Source organism: Falco rusticolus, chromosome 7 (assembly GCF_015220075.1).
Source record: "Falco rusticolus isolate bFalRus1 chromosome 7, bFalRus1.pri, whole genome shotgun sequence".
In the NCBI taxonomy this organism is placed as follows: domain Eukaryota; kingdom Metazoa; phylum Chordata; class Aves; order Falconiformes; family Falconidae; genus Falco; species Falco rusticolus.
Window position 1 is genome coordinate 19,074,254 of NC_051193.1, and position 22,550 is coordinate 19,096,803.

Below are 22,550 nucleotides of genomic sequence, written 5' to 3' on the forward strand. Positions count from 1 at the left end.
TTCTGAGGCTATACTCTTCAAATTCAAGTAATATGAATTCTCTGGATGTTTCCATCAGCTACTGTGTAAAACGGGACATACTGGGCGCCACCACATATTCCAAAGAGGTCTCTGAAGGCATCTGTGACCTATGCATGCAGGGGAAGCTTTAACTTCCCACAAGTACCATCTTCACTAGATGTCAGTAAACACCTAGTGACTTGAACTTCATTTTATTTTCCAAATCACAGGGAAGAACAATCAGTACAGAGCACTTTAGGAACGCATTTTTCAAAAGAAACTTGTATCCACTGAGCATAAAATACACTGCTTATACACTTGAGCCCGACTGCCAAGGGTTTCTTAAAATGGCAGAATAAGGAAGACTCGCTTTGGTTTGCCATAGATCTCTTTCACACCATAACTGTATATGAACCACTTCAGGTTAACATAATTCACAGTGTCATATCCAAGCCAAAGCCTCATTTGATGCTTACAAATGGCTTACAGATTTTGACATTTAATAAAAAAAAATATATATTTCATCCATAGCACAGAATGGAAGTACTCACTGATATCATCTTCATGATAAATTACAGAGTGGAACGGTAGAGTTTTGTCCTTAATATATCTTTCTGCTGGCTCAATATAAAAGGTCCCACTGTGAGTTTGGATGAATCCTTCAAATTTTCCATCAATAACAGACCCATGGGTAAGACTTCCCTGCTCACCTGTTGAAAGAAAAAGTGCATTAGATTTTTTTATACCTTTTTAAAAGCTTTCAGTCCTGTGCAAACTTCAAGCATACACATTACCCAAGGTGTTAAGCAGATAATGCTAAAGTATGATACTTGCATTAATTATCCTGATTGTGCACCAGTTCCCAAATGGAAACAACCTATATGAATTATACGGTAATAAGATTCTGGATAACAGTAGCACGACATTCTTCCAGAAAGGTTGTGTCTGAATTTTTAGAGCAGACTATTCAACATTAAGACATACAGTTATCCCAAAATCATAGTTAGTAAGCCCAACAGCTTCCTAATCAGGTGCGTAAATTACATGTTTAAAAAGCATGAGCAACTCAACTCTGTAGTTTAAAGCTGTCACATATACAGCATTAATCCTATATACAAGATCTGTCCTTATACATATTATAATATATACATTATTAAGAAAAAACCCAAAACCATAAACTAAACTTGGAAAGCTTTCAAAGAAAGATTTCCCTATATTCAAGACACTCATTTTTTCTTCAAGCATAAGCCTCTTAGAACTGTAGCTAGGTTTAAATGTGGAATGGAGTGAATTTGTGTTTGGAACGGTCACGATCTGGAAAAGCACAACTATCCAAGTTAGTAAACAGCAGTAAGGAAAAAACCAAAACGTTTTCTGAAATATTTGCACAAAGTAAGAAAAAACACAACAAAAGACACCCCACCCTCACACCCCTTGTAAATCCTCTGACCCACCTAAGCCAACTGGCAGATTGGTCTACCTACATGCATATAAAGTGCTAAGTGAGTATAGTTCACACTTTAAAACTGTCACTTCAAGACTGTAGGACATTACTAACAGAGTTAGATTCCTTTCAGAACCAGACTGTATAAAAAGAGTTAGTGTATCTTTATCCTTCTCTCTTCATGTGCTTAATTCCTTAATTCTCCTTCCTTGTTAATCAGTTTTATCTTTTGTATTTACTGAAGTTGGGTATATTACCCTTAATGATGGTAGCATTATATTCCTTAAATTCCTTTAAACTAACAGTACCTGACTTTTTGTAATGCAGCTCCTTCCTATTTTTTTTTAAATGCATCAGACTTCTATGAAGAATATGTTCATAAACAGAGCTGAACTTCAAGTTCTATGGATATGAAAATTATTAGGTAAAATACTCATTTGTTAAGTGTGATTCACATGACAATAAAAGCAGATGGAGTTTAAATGCATGTAGATGTATTATAGAATTTTAATAATGAAGATGACCTAATCATACAGATATTCATTTTCCATATGTACTATTAAAAAAGCTCCTGTTTAAGATGACTGCACTTCAGTCCATTTTAAAGGATTGTACTTACCATAAATGTGTCCAGTGTAAATATGGGAGGTATCATAATCAATTACTTGGTTTGATATTTCTACTTTAAAGTCATCACTGAAGAGAGATGTATCTCTCTTCATTCGAAGGTTGAAGTGTCTAAAGTGAATAAAAAAAAGATGGTAAATTGGCTTTGAGCTGCAATTACAAGAGCACTAAGCAAAATACTTCTAACCAACACTTTCTTGCAAACAATTTGCAGACCATTTATCTGTAGAAAATGTTTATACCGTACATGAATTAGACCATAGCCTAGAAGGATTTTCTTAAGCAAGATTTAGAAATTTTTTATAAAACTAGCTAAATTTATGAGATTTAAGCCAGAAAATAGGGTTACACTTAAATGCATAAATCTAAAATGCTGACTTGACTATACACTTGTTCAGAAGACACAGACATAGCTTAAGAGGAAAGGCAGCTATTTTACCTCACAGCACTGTGAAGCAGAAGAGATAAGAACAACTACCAGCTTATTTTACTTTCATCCCAACATTTAAGTAATGTAAATGAAATGTAGGTAAGCTAATTACTGTTTCAACTAAAACTCAAGAAGTAAGTTGGGCAACAACATTTAATAAGAAAAACTTTTAAATTGGTTGAGTTACATGCACAATTATGTGGCCAACTCCACTCACTGAATGCTAATGATAGAGTTCACTTGTCACAGGGAAAGCTATCATCCATTTGTGCTAACACCAAAATAACCAAAACAATTAAGCACCATGGCACAAAGTAATTTAAATTTCACTACTTTTTAGTACAGCTGAAGCATATACAAAATATATCTTCAGCCTTCACTTGCACATTAAATTATATGTCACTACAGTTATAAGTATTTCAAAACAACTGTACATTAAGATGCAAAATTCAAGGTCAAAGAAAAAAGTCATGCCTTTACCTAAAACCCACTGAGAGCTCTAGTGATTCATGTTGACTATTCTGTAATGCAAACAGTATTTCCCAATCAAACTATTTATTATTGTTGCCACAGTGTTAATAAACCTTCAAAGCGAGTATTCTCCTCTGGTGATGTGTTAGAGATATCTAATACAAAGGTAGGAAATTCTGGGATGTGGCTGGTAAATGGGGAAGGTTAAACTTCAGCAGTTCCCTGTGACTCTTGGGCTTTGCGCCAAGCTAACCAGTGCTCATATTATAATTTCAGTATTGATATATTTTCTGAGGGCAGATTCCCCTGTTGAAAAGGAAGAAACACCTCACTATAGATGCGCTTGGGTGCTACAGTCACTGAGGAACACACGCCAGCTAGCAGTTAACAGTTATCCACACCCAGCTAGAAAGGCATGTTTTATGATAGATAGCTAGTTTTTATAATATCAGAGAGAAAAAGTAAGAATTTTTCTTCTTTAAGTTAGTCTCTTTACTAGCTCTGTAAAACTGTCTTTTGGTAACACAGAGGTTCATGAGGATGAGGAGATAACATGAACAAGCAACCCAGTAAAACATCACAGGACAGAATGCTACAGCGTTATGCAATACATTTTTCTAGGGGGGGGAAGAAAAAAAAAAGAAAAAAAAAGAAAAAAAAAAAAGAAAAAAAAGACTTTAAGCCACCTTGTGTGACTTTTCTGGGCAGAAGTCAGAAATGAACAGTCAGGAGCGGAGAGGGGGAAAGACCAGCACTGAACAAGAATCTGAAGAAATTTATTCAAGTCCTTCAAGAAGTTCTACTCGTTTTGGTTATAACACACTGCTCAAGTTGTGACACAGATTTGAACTCCATTTTAGTCTGAGCTTTCCCTGCGACTGAGCTCTCTAGAGTTACTGAAGATGGATCAGACTCTCTTCAAGTGCATCTGAACTAAGTTACATGACAAGAGATCCTGGATCCTTTAGAATAGCTCTCCTCCCTTCTTTATATTCTTTCTGAATATTTAAAAGGACTTCTTACCATAAGAAGTCTCCAACTGAGTCTGTGATGAACGGAAGTATCTACTAACCCCAGCAAGAGCACCTACTATACCTAAAATTACTTTTTCCTGGTGAAAAAAGTAGGCTTTCTGAAAAAAACCCCACACCACAATCTATACAACACTTCTCACAGAAGTGCAAAAAAGTTACTTCAAAATTAATTTTTCCTGGTTGTATTCACGTAAGTTTCACATAAAATTGAGGAGCAATTATTATCTCTAACACTCAATTGCATCAGCAATTTCTTTATTATTTATTTTATTAGACAATGCAAGACTTCTAGCCGCCATATATGTCAGTGGAGTGGGGGATAAAGACATTATCTCAGAGTTAAATGAATAATTTAGCAAGTTTAGCCTAAAAAACTACCAAGTAGATAGATGAACTAGCCCTAGGCCTCAATCGTGAAGCTATCCAGGGTATCCTTTCCTCAACTGCCAAGGCATCTACATTCTCATCCTTACAAATTAGCGTGACATTCAGCATTGTGCTTCTGGACTATCACTGCTGACTATTGCCTGATCGCCATTTCAAGTGGGTTTGGTGTTTTGCCTGGGCATCCTGCACCACGGAACGGTGCTTTTGGAGGCACAAGGGGAAGCTCAGCAGAATCTACTGAAGCTGGGAATAGGTATTCCTTCTGGGAAGGATACCCCTCCATCAATATCACCCTATCTGTCACTTCAAAATGGACTGTTAGAAGTTATACGTACAAAATAAAGTTTCAGTACTTTTAAAATTAAGAAGCCTGTATTTATTCTCCTTTCGTTTTCCCCCCTTCTTACTTTCTCCACTGGTACATAACTTAACAGTGTAAATTCTAACCCATGCTGTCACTTATTTATTAAGAAAACCAACTCTATTTGCAGGATTAAAGAACTATTTCAAATACAAAACAACACAGTTGTTTTTCACAATAGCAATTCTCTGATCATTTGATTTATTTTGCTTAAACCATTAGATAACCTGATCGTGTCTTGGCTATTTTTAGACAGGTCTTTTCTTGGTCATTCAAACATGCTCAATGGGAACAGGATTATCTGTCTGGACTGTTCACCCTTTTAACAACAAGAAATGAAGTGACAAGTCTTCCTTCAGTTCTCCCCCACCAAAAAAAGGGAGGGAGAAAGAGGCAACTTGCAGGGGGTGAAGGGGTGGTGGAGAACAGGCATCTATTTGTCTCCTCTTCCGAGGAGACATAAACCCCCATGTACATAAACATGTAAACATAAACCCCCATGTATTACATGAAACCTACAGCAGACAAACTAAATTCCATTTTTATTGTTACGCAGAGACATGTGAATGTACTACTAACAAATGTCAATGACATCAGCTGCCCTGAAAAGATGCCAGCGTGTAGGTGGGGAGACTCCAAATTGTAATGACTGAATCAAACAAATGGATAGTTGGCAGTGACCCCCTAGAAAACCCAGCTCAACACCTTAACTTCTCAGCGAGAAACTTCCAAAGACCCTACAAAATCCATTCCAGTATTTCACCCAGTGTAGAAGTTCCCCTAAAATTTACTCTAGATTTCTTTAAGGCTAGTATTTCTCCCCCTTTCTGGAAAGGAATATAAGCTAGTCGCTATCCTTCTCAAAGTGATGTGGAAGAGAATGCATCTTAGTTTCCTTTCCTGGCTTAAATCCAGTAACTTCATCAATTCTTTGGAGGACTGGAGAGTCCAGAGAAGTTCAAAGAATTTGTCTGTATCATTTCTAAATATGTTTTCTAAAACTAGCCATAATGGAAGAAATACGAAGCCTCAAATAAGCCTTTTGGTAATTACAATTTTTATAGCATGCATTGAATTCTCTGTGCCAGCACCTCTGTCAGTATAAACTAAGCTATTCCCTGGCCTAGCTACCCACCAGGCAGAAGATTAACTATTTCCAGAAAAATAATGCTGCTTTATTTAGACACTTTCTACCTTGCTTAAGACATTTCCCAGCAGTAGTGCTCTCTAGAATAGAATCAAATCAACTAAGACTACGTTTTGACCTCACTTCTATGTTTCTGTCTTACATGTATCTGAAAACTGATACATTAAGAGGCTGTTACTTGGTGACTGCATGGTTGCTTGTATGGTTGAAGACTGTATTTTTGGTAAAACTGTTTATATTTTTATATAATCTGCTTTGATAATAAACTACATCTTATTCATTAATGGCAGTACCCTAAAGACTATCAAGAGGTAGATTTTTATTTCACTTTAGCTTACCTCAGGGGAGACTATGTCAGATTTGCAAGTATGTAACATAGCAACTAAGTGATAATTAAAGAAAAAAAAAAAATAGTGGAGAGCACCACACTTTGCTAAAAGCCAATACCTTCCCATGGGGCTGAGTTGCGTCAATCCTATGCTCTAATCACAGAGCAAATACTTAAAAAAACAAAAACAAAACCCCCAAAAGCTGTGTGTCTATACTGACAGTACTTGGTAAAATGAACATAAAGGTATACGTCTAAGAGTTAATGCTTGATCTATTAATCCATTTCTTTTCAGTATGAATTACCCTCCAAGATCAGTGATTTTGCCATGATTGAATGTCCAGTGTACTGGGACACTGAGAGCAGTCTGCCGACTTTTCCAAAGCTGGCAGAAAAGGCCACTATCAGTGGTATGCAAAAGGGCACTTGGTGCTTTCCCTTTCCTGCCTTCACTCAGTCAAATTGCCGTAACCAGTGGCAGGCTAAGCAGGCAGGATCACTCTCTGACCAGGGAGATAGTTTTAAGGAGGGGGAAAAAAAAAAAAAAAGAAAAAAGAAAAAAGAAAAAAAAAAAAGGACAAAAGAAAAAGAAGGAGATGGAGGAGTTATCCCACAGCTGGAAGAAGTGGCTGGGAAAAGGAAACAGAAGGTGATGGGATGGCAGCAGTATGGGATGTGACTCCAGGACAAGGAGAGTCCGTTTAGGTTCATACTTTTCTTGGTAGGAACCAGAAAAATCATTTGTAGCTGTGCGTCCATGAGTCTCCCCACAAGTCAGGATCTAGACGATACTACTCTGCTTGAGATGCAAGCAGAAAGATGTCTTTCATCCTTACTTTTACCATTTAAGAAGTCAAAGTCTCTTTGAAAAATGGAAGGGGAGAATAATTTGGGCCCTTCTTTCTAACTGCTTCCACACAAGGCATCCCAAAATTTAAACTTTGTTCCCACAGACCATCAGACTCATTCCAACCCTGAACTATATTGAATAGAAGACAGTTTAACTCATAAGCCAGGTCTACAGAACCATCACACTTATGAACATACTTTTTATTAAAAAAACCAAACACACCACTATTTTCACTTACTGTTAAACTCACACAACATATTCCATCATCATTTAACTGACAATTCCCCATGGTCCTGCTATTGACACTAAAGAAAACACATCTTTGAAACAGCACGTGGTAGGGTCTCCATGTTTATAATTCTTTCTATTACGCACCTAGATGCAGATAGAGGGCATCATCCTCTAGTAAGTCTTTATCTAAAACCCTATCTCTACAGCATTGCAATGCTCAGCAATTCCAGCTAGAATGCTTGCAGCTTATGTTTATTTCCCATCAATACCTCTAGGGTGGCACCTGCAATTGTTCAGAGATTTCTTTCCTGACCTTCAGAAGTCAGACTTGCTAAGCTTGTTATTCTAGAAGTACACAGCTAAGGATGTAGCCTTCATCCTAAGCGATTTGCCACTGAATATTTTTGATATACATACCTGCAAACACATAAGCTAGTTCAGATAACAGAAACCATCCAAGCAGGGTTTACAAGTAGCTACACATCAGCTCTAAGAAAGTTAAGTATCTCTCTGTCCTGAAGAGTACGGTATACAGATTTTAAGAGCTAAATAGTCTTTACCCAGGGTTGATTTTTTTATTCTTCCTCTTTCAGTAAATCTTCTTTGGGAAGTGCAGATTCTGTCACTTGTTCTCCTGCTTATCCAAAACAACCCTTCAGTTTGTACTTACATAAAGCTGATTATTTACATGCAGTGCCATGTTGTATCAATTCAAAAACATGAGATCAAAAAGAGAAAACATGTTAAGGATGCGCTAGAATAAAATCACAAGGCATGAAAGTTACTACATAAATTCAAACTAAGAAACTAGTTTAGAAAGAAGCTTTCTTACTGAAACAAAGACATACAAAGAAATCTGCCAGCTGATAACATGAGCTCATATGAAGCACATAGCCTAAGTACTTTCATTTACGTCTACGGCTTTTCATTTTAAGAACATGGCTTTTTGAGAACATTGTTACATACAGGAAAAAAAAAAAAGGTTACATGCAGTACCATGCAGTACTAATAGCAGCAGTGAGACTGATGCAGTGTTTTTACAGCTGTTCATTGATCAAACACTACTCTGAGCACTTGGACATCATCAGGCAAAACAACCTCAAGCGGAAGCTCACCTCACAGCATCTTCCTGACTCCTGGCATCCACCATCACTTTGGAAAGCACTGACAGGCACTTTAGCTGTCAAATTATTTGAAGCAATAATGACTAAATCTCTGTGCCCACTGGACTTGCCACATTAGGCACATACAAACTGTTAGCCTTTTTATATAGAACCACAAAGACAAAATTTCTTCTCCCTTTCCCTCCCCATACAAACCCATGAAGGATAGGATAATAAGATTTTTCTGAACTGCCTTCCCCTCCAAAAACTACCTATTATTATAGTTATTAAGTTACAGAGCAGAGGTGAATGCACTCTCTTTTGAATACACAGGGGTATGGTATGTACCTGTACTGACACAGAACAGTCAGCAAGAACGTTGTGGTGAATAAGAAAACAAGATAAGGAAAATGTCCAATAACCACCAGGGATCACTACAAATGACCAATATCACCGATTTTTAGCACAGTAGAAGCAAAGCTTGTGTTTTATCATTAGTTAGAACGTATTCAAGTTTCTGACTATCATAACCCAAACCTCTACAAGCATTCATGCAGACTGATCTGAAGATATAATTGTCCATTACATTTTGGAACACAGTAGAAGAAAGTTATGTACTTTCCAGTCCAGATGAACTGTGTAAGGTGGTAGAGGCTGAGGAATCTGCCATTCCAGTTGCACCGGCATAATCATCTAATAGTCCCATAATTTTGACCCTATATTGAGCTAGGTTTTAAGATTTGAATATGTTGGACTAAAAGAACCTGGACTTAGCAGCTGTGACTTGTAAGCCCAAATTAAAGCATAGAAAAGTGTTTTTATCAGCAAAGCCGGTATTTTTATATATCTCAGGTTTTATAGAACAACCTACCAATATTCAACAAATTAATGCTTTAATATTCACAAGCATAAACATATGAAAGGTCTTTTTATTTGTATGTGTTACAAAGAAGTGACGTTGCAAGCACTTCCTGTAATAGTTTTCCTATTATAGGATCATATATAGTCCATAAATTCCAACAAACATGTCTGATCTTAACTTACAGTATTTTTTAAAAATAAAATTTTAGATAGAAAACTAAGGAAAACTGTAGCTAGATGGCAAAATATCTGAAAAATTCTCAATGCATCTTTAATTTAGTAACAGGCAGTTGTTACCATGTGTTTAAGCACCACTTGAAAATGCAGCTGTTCACTCAAGTCACATAGGTAACCTTCAGAAGGGAGAGTCAGCAACTAAAAACGGGAAAGTGGAAGTGGGTATGGATGGGTGATTAACAGGGCAAACTAAGAAAAAATTAGAAAGCATATGTTATTATGAATGCATTAAGTTGACTGAGTGTGCAGTTAAACACTACACAGATGTAGTTACTGTTTTCTGAATGAAACAATGTCTCAGGAATTCACAGCTATGTCATTAGGTAAAAAGATATAGTTCAAAGAACATCAGATTTCAGGCAAGTTTTTCAAGCTCATTTTCAACCACTTGTGACCAGCCACCAGCGGGACGTAACTCCATCCACCACCACTCCTGAGGCTCAGCCACCCAGCCAGCTGTTAGCCCAGCATAAAGCACACACTTATCCAAGCCATGAGCAGCCAGTTTCTCCAGGAGATGCTGTGGGAGATGGTGTCCAAGGCTTTGCTAAGGTCCAGGCAGACACCAGCCACAGCCTTTCCCTCAGCCACTAGGTGGGTCATCCTGTCGTAGAAGGACATCAAGTTCATCAAGCAGGACCTGCCTTTCATAAGCCCATGCTGGCTGGGCCCGATCCCCTGGCTGTCCTGCACATGCCATGTGACGGTGCTCAGGAAGATCTGCTCTGTAACCTTCCCCAGCACCGCGGTCGGGCTGATGGGCCTCTACTTCCCCAGATCCTCCTTCCTGCCCTTCTTGTAGATGGGCATCACATTGGCTGATCTCCCATCTTCTGGGACCTCCCCAGTCAGCTGGGACTCCTGATAGATGACGGAGAGTGGCTTGGCGAGCTCCTCCAATGGCTCCCTCTGTGCCCTGGGTGGATCCCACCTGGCCCCATCGACTTGTGCGTGTCCAAGTGGAGCAGCAGGTCACTGACCGTTTCCTCCTGGGCTGTGGGGACTTCATTCTGCTCCTCCTCATCCCTGTCTTCCAGCTCAGGAGGCTGGGTACCCAGAGGGTAACTGGTCTTACTATTAAAGACTGAGGCAAAAAAAGTATTAAGCACCACAGCCTTTTCCTCAGCCTTTGTGGCAATTCCCACACCCCACCCCACCCTGTATCCAGTAAAGGATGCAGATTATCCTTGGCCCTCCTTTTGTTTCTAATGTATCTGTAAAAACATTTTTTGTTATCTTTTACAGCAGTGGCCAGCCTGAGTTCTAGCTGGGTTTTCGCCTCTCTAATCTTCTCCCTGCATAACCTCGTGACATCCTTATAGTCCTCCGGAGTTGCCTGCCCCTTCCTTCCAAAGGTGGCAAACCCTCCTTGCCCCCCCGACCCCACCTCGAGTTCCAGCCAAAGCTCTCTGTTCAGCCAGGCCAGTCTTTTCCCCCACCAGCTCATCTTTTGGACTGTAGGGACTGCCTGCTCCTGCACCTTGAAGACCTTCTTGAAGAATGCCCAGCCTTCCTGGACCCCTTGGTCCTTCAGGGCTGTCTCCCAAGGGACTCTGTCAACCAGGCTCCTAAAGAAGCCAAAGTCAGCCCTCCACAAGTCCAAGGTAGCCGTTCTGCTGACCTCCCTCCTTAATTCTCCAAGAATCTAAAACTCTATCATCTCCTGATCGCTACGCCCAAGATGCCCTCCAGCCACCACACCACCCACCCATCCTTCCCATTAACACTGTGCACTCATTACCTTTGTATGAACCTTCCCTGGACTCCAAGGGTACCTTAAATTAACTATATAAACTGGAAGGTGGAAGAGTTACGATACATAACCAGGGTTGTTTTAAAACTTCATATTCTGTCCAATTTGAAGCATTTGAGAAATAAGAACATTTTGTACCACTGGTGAAGCAATAATGTCAACTTATCTAAACTACAGTTTCTGATTCTAAAGAATTAATATATACCTACAGCTTACATTCAGCAATTTTAACTGCCCTGTTAAGCTGGAGTTTCAGCACTGAACAGTAGGCTGGTTTGGTTTAGCTCATCACATCTGCTGTAACAAGTTGTATTTTAAATTACCCAACTATAAAAGTTTGGAAAAAATTCTGTCCTTAACAGTACTGTGTAGCATCTAACTTTCAGATGAGGGTTAAATATTCATGCAGGGTTTCTCAGTGGTGGCATGTTATACACCCATTTGTAGAACTACTGAGTCTGGTGGGAAAAAAAGGTAGCTTTGAGTTTAATTGCATCATTACAGTATCTATTTCATTATTAAACAGCTATTAGCCCATGGTTAAATGGTCACATTAACTTGGTATAAATAAATAATATTTATTTTCATTTTTTCCTTTTTTAACAAAAGGGTACTATGAAACACAGTTCTTAAATCCAAACAGTCTACTGCAAAGAACAGATGCTACCTACACACTCATGAAATACTTGTAGCTGCCAGCAGTTTTGTGGACAATGCAACTAAGTTTGATGAATGCTAATCTGGCATATGTCAGCAACTGCCACGGAAAAGGCCAGTACTGCATCTTCCCTCTCACCACTTCTGCGTATTTCTGCACCCCTTCTTCCTACAACTAGTTTGCTTATATACTGAATTGAATGACTTACTAATCTGGCTGAACAATAACTAGCCAAATCACTCTCCCATCTTGACTGGCCACATGACCAACAGGTGCTTCCTCTGGCCCAAATGGAAAGATTAAGTTTATCAAGTACAAACTGGCACCAGATACAGCACGAGAACTGTTGTGGGCCAGCTAGCTTCATTTGCAGTTTCCAGCAACAAACAGATAACAGTAAATATTAGGACAGCTTTTCCATTGTTTCCTGGCTACAGAAGACAGCTGTTCCATCAGAAGCCAACTCAAAATTGAAGATTATCATTTCAGTACTCATAAGTAGCAGTTATTTAGTACCTTCATTAAGTTAAGGAGATGCAAGTCAGAAAGCTGTGTGCCAAGAAACCACCACACCTGGACAAAGTCTTAACTAACCATTTGATGTAAGGCCATTCAAAAACTCAGGTTTAAATTTTCAGTGTCTCAAACCTCATGTTGAATGAATGCCTTTAAGTTTCATCACTTGGTATTTAAATAAAGCAGCACTTTAAGAGCCCATGGGCTAAACCTAAATGGTTTAAGTATTCTGCAAAAGCTTTGTTTCCTACCTTAGCAGAAAGTAATTAGAATATTTGATAGAAAGATTTTAATATTGTCATTCTTGGCGATGACATACATCAGTTATGTTCACAATAAACTAGCTACAATTACAAAAAGGCAACCCCATTTATATGTTTTTTCAAACTGCTACACACCTTCAAAACTACTAAATACACTGTATGAAGTAAAACACAATTTACTTTATCCTTCCTAATTTATATTTAAAGATAAATGAAAATATTTTGTAATAAGAGATTCAGACCGATTAGGAGGAATTTGTGGACTAAATTTATAGCCTGCCAACCCCCTCCTTGGCAGGAAGCATTACATGTGTCACAGGAAACTACCAAAATCCTAAATTATGGACTGGTTTGACCTTATAGTAAGTTTCCATTCAGCCTCCTCAGTTAGTGATGGATTTGTGCCTCAGAGCATAGGGATTTAGAATCAATTCCACATATAAACACCAACACTTTCCTTCATGAGTAATAGTAGCTGCTATCAAAATCTTTATAAACCTGTTTGTCTGAGGTCTGGTGTGACTAAGATCCATGAAATAAAGGAGGAAATCTTCTTTAGACCTCATTATCGTAGGTACAGTTAACATTTTTATATGATAAGGATTTTCAGTCCACCTTATTAACACAGATAAAACGCACAGGCTAAACTAAGAGCTCTATTTTACAGTAGAGTATTATGGGATCTTTACCAATGACAAGATGAACCTGCTCAAGTGGACTGAAATGTGGACCGCTCCCAGAAAGAATGGTCTCATCCTCCCTCTGTCACCCCTTCAAGTCATACTGGTTTTGGGGGGTTTTTTTGCCAAGTAATTTTCAGCTGGATCAGTTCCCAGATCCTATTCCTTGCATGCTTTTAAGACTACCAGAGCTAGCACAAAGATGATCTGGGAATGCAGTCAGGCCCGCTCCTCTCTGCGGTAGTACACACTCTGGTAAACCCAAATTTACCACCAGCCTGCAGCTAAAGAGTAGCAGCATTGGACTGAAACTAAACTTCACTGTCTTGCAACCTTGCTGGAGATTTAAAAGTAGAGAGGTTTACAATTGGAGGAGGATCTGAAACATTCTACTCTGCAGTCTCGTTTATTAAAATAATTTAGTAACAAGGACTTGAGATTGCTTGTGGAGCTACAGCAGAGACAGCAGCAATATGACTCTTCCATAACTAATAAAATTCCCCGGACTAAAAATCACACCCAAGAAGTGTGGTTTTAAGGACAGGATTTCAAATTCAGGATTTGGGTTGCAGTTCTACAGCAGTTACAAATACAATCCTAATGCTAATCTTTTGGGAGCATGCACTGACATTTCAGTCATTACGGCACACACCTCCAATAGCAACACTGCATTCCCTACAGAAATTAGAAGCTGGCACAAAAGCAGAACACTTACTCATAAAATAACATCCCAAACACATATTCAGAAGATCCGGGTTTACCTTTGCTCTGTCAAACTTCCTATGTTTCTACATATGGATAGCAATTATTTAGCAAGTTCTAATTACTTAAATTCTAACTGCAATAATTAGAAAAGCCAGGGCATTACGCATTCCTAAAAATGTATTATGACAATGGTGCTGCAAAGGAGGGAGTCAAAGAAACAAAGATACAGACACAAAATATTTTAAGTTTCTTCCTGTTTCTCCCCGGTAATACAAAAAGCAGGCAATTATAAACAGATCTTCCCAAGTGAAATCTACAAATTATACTTCAGTTGCTTACACTAAATATCTGACATTGTACTGGATCTTACAATCACACGCTAAGTGCAAGGCAAAGCAAGTCTTGTAACAGCAATTATGTTTTCCCCATATCAAATAATTGCTGAATTCCACAACAGCACAGAAAACTGATGACACCATTACACATGAAACTGAACACTTTTTTGGCCTATTCTGTAGTTTCAAAGGCAATCTGAAATTTTACTTTTTCTCTATTATACCTCCTCAAGCAGTCTGGCATAATTTTTGTAAACAAATATGCCAAAGCCACATTATAAACTCAGAATCAACTACCGTTCTGTTCCCAGTACAATTCCATTGTTTAAGCCTCAAAGTGCATTAATAGTTCCCACCAGAAGTTTGAATGAGTGATTACAAGCAACAATTTCACACTTATACTGGAAATCAGAACAGATACTTCATAGAAACTATAAGCACTGCACTTTAGTGTATTCTAGCTAACATTAGCTTGATGACTGTATTTCACCATTTACATTTCACTACCATTAAAACACACATGAATAAAATATTTTAAACAAATACCTTTTAAAATACCACTAACCTTCCATGAGCATGAAAATCTAGCTGCAAGAACTGATCTTCATGTGATACTGCTCTTTTGGCACGCTGGTGTTTTTGGTGTAACAAATCCGCATCATAAGACAATCCTTCGTAATGTCTAATATACTTATTTAGAGGATTTCCATACTGGCCTGAAAAGAAAAAAAAAAAAAAAAAAAAGGTTTAGCATGTCTGAGAAATTGAGATATTACTGAGGTTGCAACCACACTAGCACGTATGGCAGATCTGCGGTGCAAAACAGTTGGTGGTGAGGACCCAACTTCCAACTCACATGCATTTTAGCTTGCTTGTTTTCTCCCTTGCACACTTCAGATTCATACTGCTCTGGGCCCACAAACTGAGTGCACACTTGCAGTTAAGAGTGCATTACATGGACCTTGGAAGGCATCTTCCACTTCCATTTCAATCAATACAAGTATAATTCATTTACTCCAAAACTAGCCCACAATGCAAAAGACATCACTGCAGACAGAAAGCTTGAGCTGTTTCAGAAATGCACTCCCAATCCAAACACTAAAAATTGAACAGCTGAACATCTTTCTTCTGGTTCCCTGGAAGAATTGCACTTCCAGCTGCACACTGCACTCACGACACCAAAGTGTCTGCTCAGAATGTTTATGTTCCACATACCAAATATACCAAAAATCTAAGAGCAAATCATGCCACATAGCAACACTACATTTTCTATCACATGGAACCTCTCCTGTGGAGACAGGCTGAGAGTTGGGGCTGTTCAGCCTGGAGAAGAGGAGGCTCTGGAGGGACCTTACAGCACCTGCCAGTACCTTAAGGGGCCGACAGGGAAGCTGTCGGGAAGCTGGAGAGGGACGTTTCACAAGGGCAGGCAGTGATAGCACAAGGGGTGATGGCTTTAAGCTGAAAAAGGGTTGATTTAGGTTAGATATTAGGAAGAAACTCTTCACTGTGAGGGCAGCAAGGCGCTGGCCCAGGCTGCCCAGAGCAGCTGTGGGTGCCCCATCCCTGGCAGTGCCCAAGGCCAGGCTGGATGGGGCTGGGGGCAGCCTGGGCTGCTGGGGGGTGTCCCTGCCCATGGCGGGGGGCTGGAACTAGGTGATCTTTAAGGTCCCTTCCAACCCAAACCATTCTATGATTTTAGGAATGTTCCATCATGTGTAAAAGTTTTATTCAGGATGTGTCTCTAAAAAACATACATTTAGTTCAGTCTGGTTTGGACACTTCCTTCTCAGGCAATATTTCTGACTCGCATTAAGAGTGCTGACAGAAAATAAGGAAAGATTTTGGTCCTTACATCCTGATGGAAGAAGGGACATACAGAACTAACCTGAGGCACTAGCATTTATGAGCTTTTCGTATATCTATATTATGCATACAGAAGACCACCACATCAGCTCTGTATTTACACTAGACATTTTACTATAACACAGCATTTTTCACTCCAAGGTTAGCATTAGTAGGTCAATAACAGGATAGAAAACTCCTTGTGCTGCCCAGACACCTGTCAGACATGCTGCCGAGATGTACTTTTGACTACTAACAAGCCAACAGGACAGTAATCATAAGAACTGAAACCGTAAAGAAGTTAACATAGCATTATTCTCCTCCAGACAAGAAGCCACTATGTGCATTACTGACATTTCCTTAATTCTGATTTTGGACACTTATGACTAAGTACACAGTTTCCAGCCAGGATTCACTTTCTTATTAGCTAATATATCCCAAGTAATCATAGATGCACGATAAACTGACAGTACAGCATTTATTTCACAAGAAGTATATTTTCATATCCTGCCCACCACCAAGGCCTCCATCTCCTGCCTCCACACATTCCACACCGACACTCTTCACAAGTCTCACCACACTTGGGTATCGAACACCAGCACAAGAACACTATGCATGAAAGATTTTTCATCTACCTAACAAAAGTAAACACCGATGTTGTGGAAGGAATTATTAAGATGAAATGATTCAGTAACTGTGTTCAGAGCCCAAAACAGAAGTTCAAACAGTAGAAAATAATATGGAAAAATTGAAAAAAACCCAACCCAAACCAAATACAACTTGCAAAGCAAATGACTGTGCCTTTGCAATGGAAGTAGTGTACACAGTATGTTTTACATACACAGTGAAAAACAGTTTTTAAACAGTTTCTGTTTAAAATATCCAGTCATAAGGAATTAACTTAAATACCTGTATCTAGAATCTACAGGCAAGTGTGAGATCATTTCATTGGTACTGGTTTCAAAGCCAGATTATATATGAGCCAAATTACGTCATGATTCTTGATGTCCCAAACATTAAAGCCAGCAAAGAATTAAAGATATTAAGTGATGCATAGTGTTTCAAAACTCCAGGGAGCGATCACATGTCTTGATACGCAACTTCTATCAAGTAGCTAACATGAAAACATTCACCCTGTTTGAAACACAGCCTTGCAGCATTGCCCTATACACTTTACACAACAAACACAAAACCAATTCTTTCCTCTTGTAACTCCATAGGAACAACTGGTTCTGAAGAACAAGTCAACTATTCATTACAGAATCTGCTTTGTGCCTCAAACTACTCAAAAGCAAGCACCATCTCTTACAGTGTTATGCAAAAAGTCAAGCTTTCTTTTAAGCAACCTGTGACAGCAATATATTGCCAAATGTATTTGTCAAAGGTATGTTTCAACACTGTCAAATTTTAGTAAGAATTTCCATACAAGTTGTTCCCTACATGACCCCTTTGATAAAGCATATTCTAGAACTTTAGATGTTGTAGTGAACTACACGGGGCTTTTTACTGAAACAAGTTGGCCCTATCCTTAGTTCTGTGAGCACTGTACCACATCATCTTTCACAAAAAGGACAAATAAATTCAACTGTCAACCACTTCATTTATGAAGAGAGAGACCCAATGTAAAACCTGAATAGTCTATTGAAAGCTGCAGTATACAAATACAATTATATCTACACTAAGAACATGAAACCAGAATACAGAACATGCAAGCTGCTAGTTTTCCAGCTCCAGGCTGAATCCATATCTTCAAACATTTCGTCATGAAAACTGCAAGGTTTCTTTCCATATTATAGAGGCTGCGTTTCATAGCACTTATGCTACATTCTGAAGGGTGCGCAGCCACATCAATGGTATAATGCTATGCCTCATTTTCTGCTACAAGCATGTATAAACCTTCCCCCTCGCCCCCCATTTTCTGTTCAGTTTTGTTACTTTTTTCACCAGATGTTGTTCTTACTTAATGGTGTGCATGCAAGTGTTTTCCCCATTGCTGCTGGCTCCTCACCTAGCTTTAAAGCCTTCCTTCCTCAACCTTCTCCTTAAAGAGCCAGCTACTCACTTCATGCTTGATTTTTCAAGAACCTGACTTGGGCTATCGTCTTTTTTTTCTTGAAGAAACAGCAAAGTGCAGCACCTGAGAGATCAAATAAAAAGGCAAAACCCCAATTTTCTCCAGAATCCTTAATTCTGCAAGAAAAACCAGGATCTCATAATCTGTTTAACCAACCTAAATGTGAGAATTCTCAGAACATATGCAATATTTTTCTTCAGGTATCTACATTGTCAAGACCCAGGGAGGTCCAGTAAGACAAGTGTATTCAAAAGCTTTGCCTCAGTCATGTTACATTGTCACAAAGAAAAATATCTGTTATTGTACCAAGGATACAATTTTGTAAGCAAAAATACAAATCTACCTTTCCCTTTATTTGTCATGAGGTCTTCTTTAACTTAATACCACATATTTATCAGTGCCTCTGTTTCTTTTAAAGGGATTAGAATGTCTGATCACCAACAAGCTCAACGAGCAACAGACAAAATTACTAAGTAAATTAACACTGCTGCTAAATGCAAGTGCGTTTGGAAATGTGCACAAGATTATACTGCCACCTCTTTTTAAACTCAAGTAATGATATACTGCAGATAAATCATACTCAAATTTCCTCACAGTACTGTAAGCTTCTGCAAATGTTGACCCTTCATCACTGACTGCAAATACAGTTCAATAACAAAATTTCATTCTTATTTCCACTCACTCAGTCTCAAAATACAAATCCATTCTTACCAGCTTTCCAGAAGCCACTTAATTTCTTATTTCTATATAAGTGTGTTAAACATTTATAAAATGTGTGATTTAAGCAAGCCTACATGAATTCTAAACCAAATAAGACACAGGACAAATCCAAAGTTTCAGCAACAACCATAAGGAATTTTGAGGATTAAGGATGTTGTCCCTGCCTGATGATTCTTTAACCACTTCCAACATAATCCCACAAAATTAAACGGAAACACCTCTCATGGCCCAAGAACTTCTATACACCAAACAAGAGTAGATGGAGTCCACTTTTATATCACACTGATGCACAATACATATTAGCCTGACTACAGATACATGCTTTCCAGTTCCAGGTATATGATCCAAAAGTGTCAACATCAAAGAAAACAAGCTTCAAAATTAACTGCTATAAGCTAAAACATAAGCTAAACTTTAATTTAAAAATGAACCTAAATCTAGAATATGATACTAATAACTCCACAAAACTTTATCAGAACTAAGCAGTTAATATGCTGCAAAATGTGTAAGCTTCTGCACTCCATAATCCCAAGACTATTTAACAAGTTAAATTATCTTCAACTTTTCTGAGGTATGAAGCTTCTAATAATGCATTCCTTAAATTGTATAGGCCATTTTTCTCCCAGTGTTGCAAGGTACTCTTTGAACAGCTTCAGGCACCTAGAAAAAAGAAGTTTTAAAGCATGACAACTTACTGAAGACCCAATAATACCTCGCACCCAATCCAAGTCTCATAACCACATGGGAAGCTGAGACTGCACTCAAAAACTATTCTCTGACTCAGCTGAGTGCTGAGAGAGAAAAGTGCTATGACAAAACAGCAAAAGGCTACTGACATTTAAAAGCATTGTAACTACTCCCTCTACTAAGCAAAAGCAGAGAGGGTTTTAAGCAAAACTCCTTTTTCTTCACCAAAACATATACACTTCGTGATCATACAGGGAAACAATGCTATTTCTTTTCACTTTCTCCAAAACTTAATGAACTCCTTATGGTTTAAGTATTCTCATAGAGAACACAACACAAACACTCTTGCTGCTCTCCTGCTAAACCAAAGCAGCTGTGTATCACAGAGCACATGCTATTTCATAGCTTTTATAAAAAGGGACTTCACACAAAGTTGAAATCAAGGCTTCAAAATGAATGTTTACTTTCACTTCCAGAAGCATGTATAACATTAACTTTGCTATAGTGTTGAAGGTCTGCAAATGATACGTGATCTACCTCTAATATAACCAGCTACGCATCTAAAGCGATTATCATCTTCACAAAGGTAGCTCAGTAAGTCAACCCCAGAACACATGAATTTACAGGATCCCACAGCAAACGTCTGTTAAACTGGAGGCAAGACTTCACTGAGGTGCATGAGGGAGGCACAACTGCTAGCTCCAGTTTTTGGAGTTAGAATATTCTGCATCAAAAAAGAAGTCTATCACAGAATCTTAAAGTAGTACACCCCAAGAAATCATTACAAAAGCATGCATGTAGATCGCAACCGCTGGGACAAAATACTGTTGCTGTTTTGTTATCACTGAAAAACTGTTTTGGGTTTGTTGTTTTTTTTTAACAGTGACTGCAAGTCAAAGATCTTTTCAAGTGAGGATACAATCAGGAAGCCTGCAGTAAGAACACTGAACCGTGAGCACCTAGATACAGTTTAAGGGAGCTGCTCTACACATTTCACGTCTCATGTTGCCATCAATCAAGTGTCAGAGATGGCACCATGCTTTTCCAGGCAGCCCAGTAAAATAAGCAGATGTTACACTTCATCTAAACGCTAAACTAGCAAACAGAAACCCTTCAGGATACAGACACAGGAGAGCGACAATGGGATGGGGCTTTTGAACCTGACAGGATAGTCTCCTAAAGACTTGCTAAATTAGATGTGGCATTTCCTATGACAAAACTCCTCCACGAACAAAACAACATTCTCACGGGCTTCCAACTAAATACTGGGAAGGACTTTAAACAGAATTAGGTAGAGCATTTAGCCAAAGGTCTCAAGGTGCCCTCCCCCCCCAAAAAAAGATTTTTCTGTGTGAGGGTCTACAGCTCTTCAGCATCCCTAGGGAGTTGTAAAGAAAGTATCTCAGCTGTGGTTCTGAACGGACACAAATCCCACGGGACAGGTTGGGAGTCTGGGGCACACATTCTCACCTTTAACGAGCTTATGCAAAGGGTCAAATTATTACCCACGGGATTTTAGCTATAAGCCTCGTGGCACACCTTGAGCAGCTGTATGTAACAGTTCATTCATCATGGTTATTTTCCCAGAGAAGTCTATGAAGACTTTTTTTCACCCCCTAGACAAAACCTCCCCAGTCTGTGGGAGCAAAGCAGTACCCACAGCAAAGGAAATGAGCTAGGGAACACCTAAGCCAAAAGTCCTCAGGACCAGATGGGATACATCCAAGAGTGCTCAGGGAGCTGGCTGATGCCATTTTGATCCTTACTATCACCTTTTTGAAAGTTTATGTTGATGGAGCTGGGTTTCTGACAACTGGAAGACAAATGTCAGCCCCATCTTCAAGGGGGAAGGGCCTGGAGATGTACGGGTTGGTCAGACCAACCTCAGTATCTGGGAAGATTACAGAGGAAATCCCTACAGAAGCTAGCTTCACGCACATAAAGACAACTGGTAATAAACAGTACTGAAAGGTTACCCACATAAACATAAAGATTTATTAAGTTTATATAAATCGTAGTAAAAGATGACAACATCAAACTCCCCATAAGAGGATAAATCAAGCATGCACTGCTCTAAAAAGTGAAGTTTATATCCAACCACTCAGATTAAGACTTGCATGACAAAGGCAAATAGTTCAAATATAACTCAAGCCTGTTAGTGGGAAAAAAAAAAAGCACAGAATATGACTTGATAAGACTATCAGCAGCCAGGCTAACTTACTGGATAAGTCTTTTTACTGCAAGTATCATCACTGATTTGCAGATCTGAAACGCCAGCATATGATAAATATCTTTAAGAGAATTATTATGATTTTAATTAAGATAAAGCAAGCTGCCCTTCAAGTACAACTTCAAGTACTTCTACTACTTTCAATGTATTTCTCTTAAATAATGTCCCCTTTACATGGGGCTCTAAAAACCGCACATAGCATCCAGATTTAGCACTTCTGTTTAAGTATATTGAAAGCCAGGAATCCTGCCATATACCTCCCTGCCAGAATTTCACTGAAGCATTTATTTAGGCTATAGTTTCATAACTGCCAGGAGAAGGGCAAGTCCCACTGCCATTTTTTGTCCATTTCTATATTTCCCTTGTGCTGACCATAAGAACAGATTCAACTGAAAAATATACTTTCTCTTCTGGGCAAGTTAGTTTTCCGTGAAAGAACAACATGAAACCAAAAAGACAAGTAAGGGTCATTGCACTTCACCAAAAAGGCACATTTAGGGCACAGTCAGACAATACAGCACCATGTAAGCAGTACACAGACGTCCACTTCTACTTTTTTTATTTATTTATTTT

At 38.8% G+C, this 22,550-nt stretch overlaps 1 protein-coding gene across 1 annotated transcript in view; it reads right to left on the reverse strand.

The window, feature by feature from the left end:
- The window catches only part of ADAM10 (ADAM metallopeptidase domain 10), a 51,344-nt gene that overhangs the window by 24,541 nt on the left and 4,253 nt on the right, over nt 1–22,550 (reverse strand). Inside the window, exons 2-4 of the mRNA XM_037394130.1 lie at nt 14,987–15,137; nt 2,064–2,182; nt 552–710 (exon numbers count right to left, since the gene is read on the reverse strand). Coding sequence (XP_037250027.1) covers nt 552–710; nt 2,064–2,182; nt 14,987–15,137 — 429 coding nt within the window. The remainder of the gene's footprint in view (nt 1–551; nt 711–2,063; nt 2,183–14,986; nt 15,138–22,550) is intronic.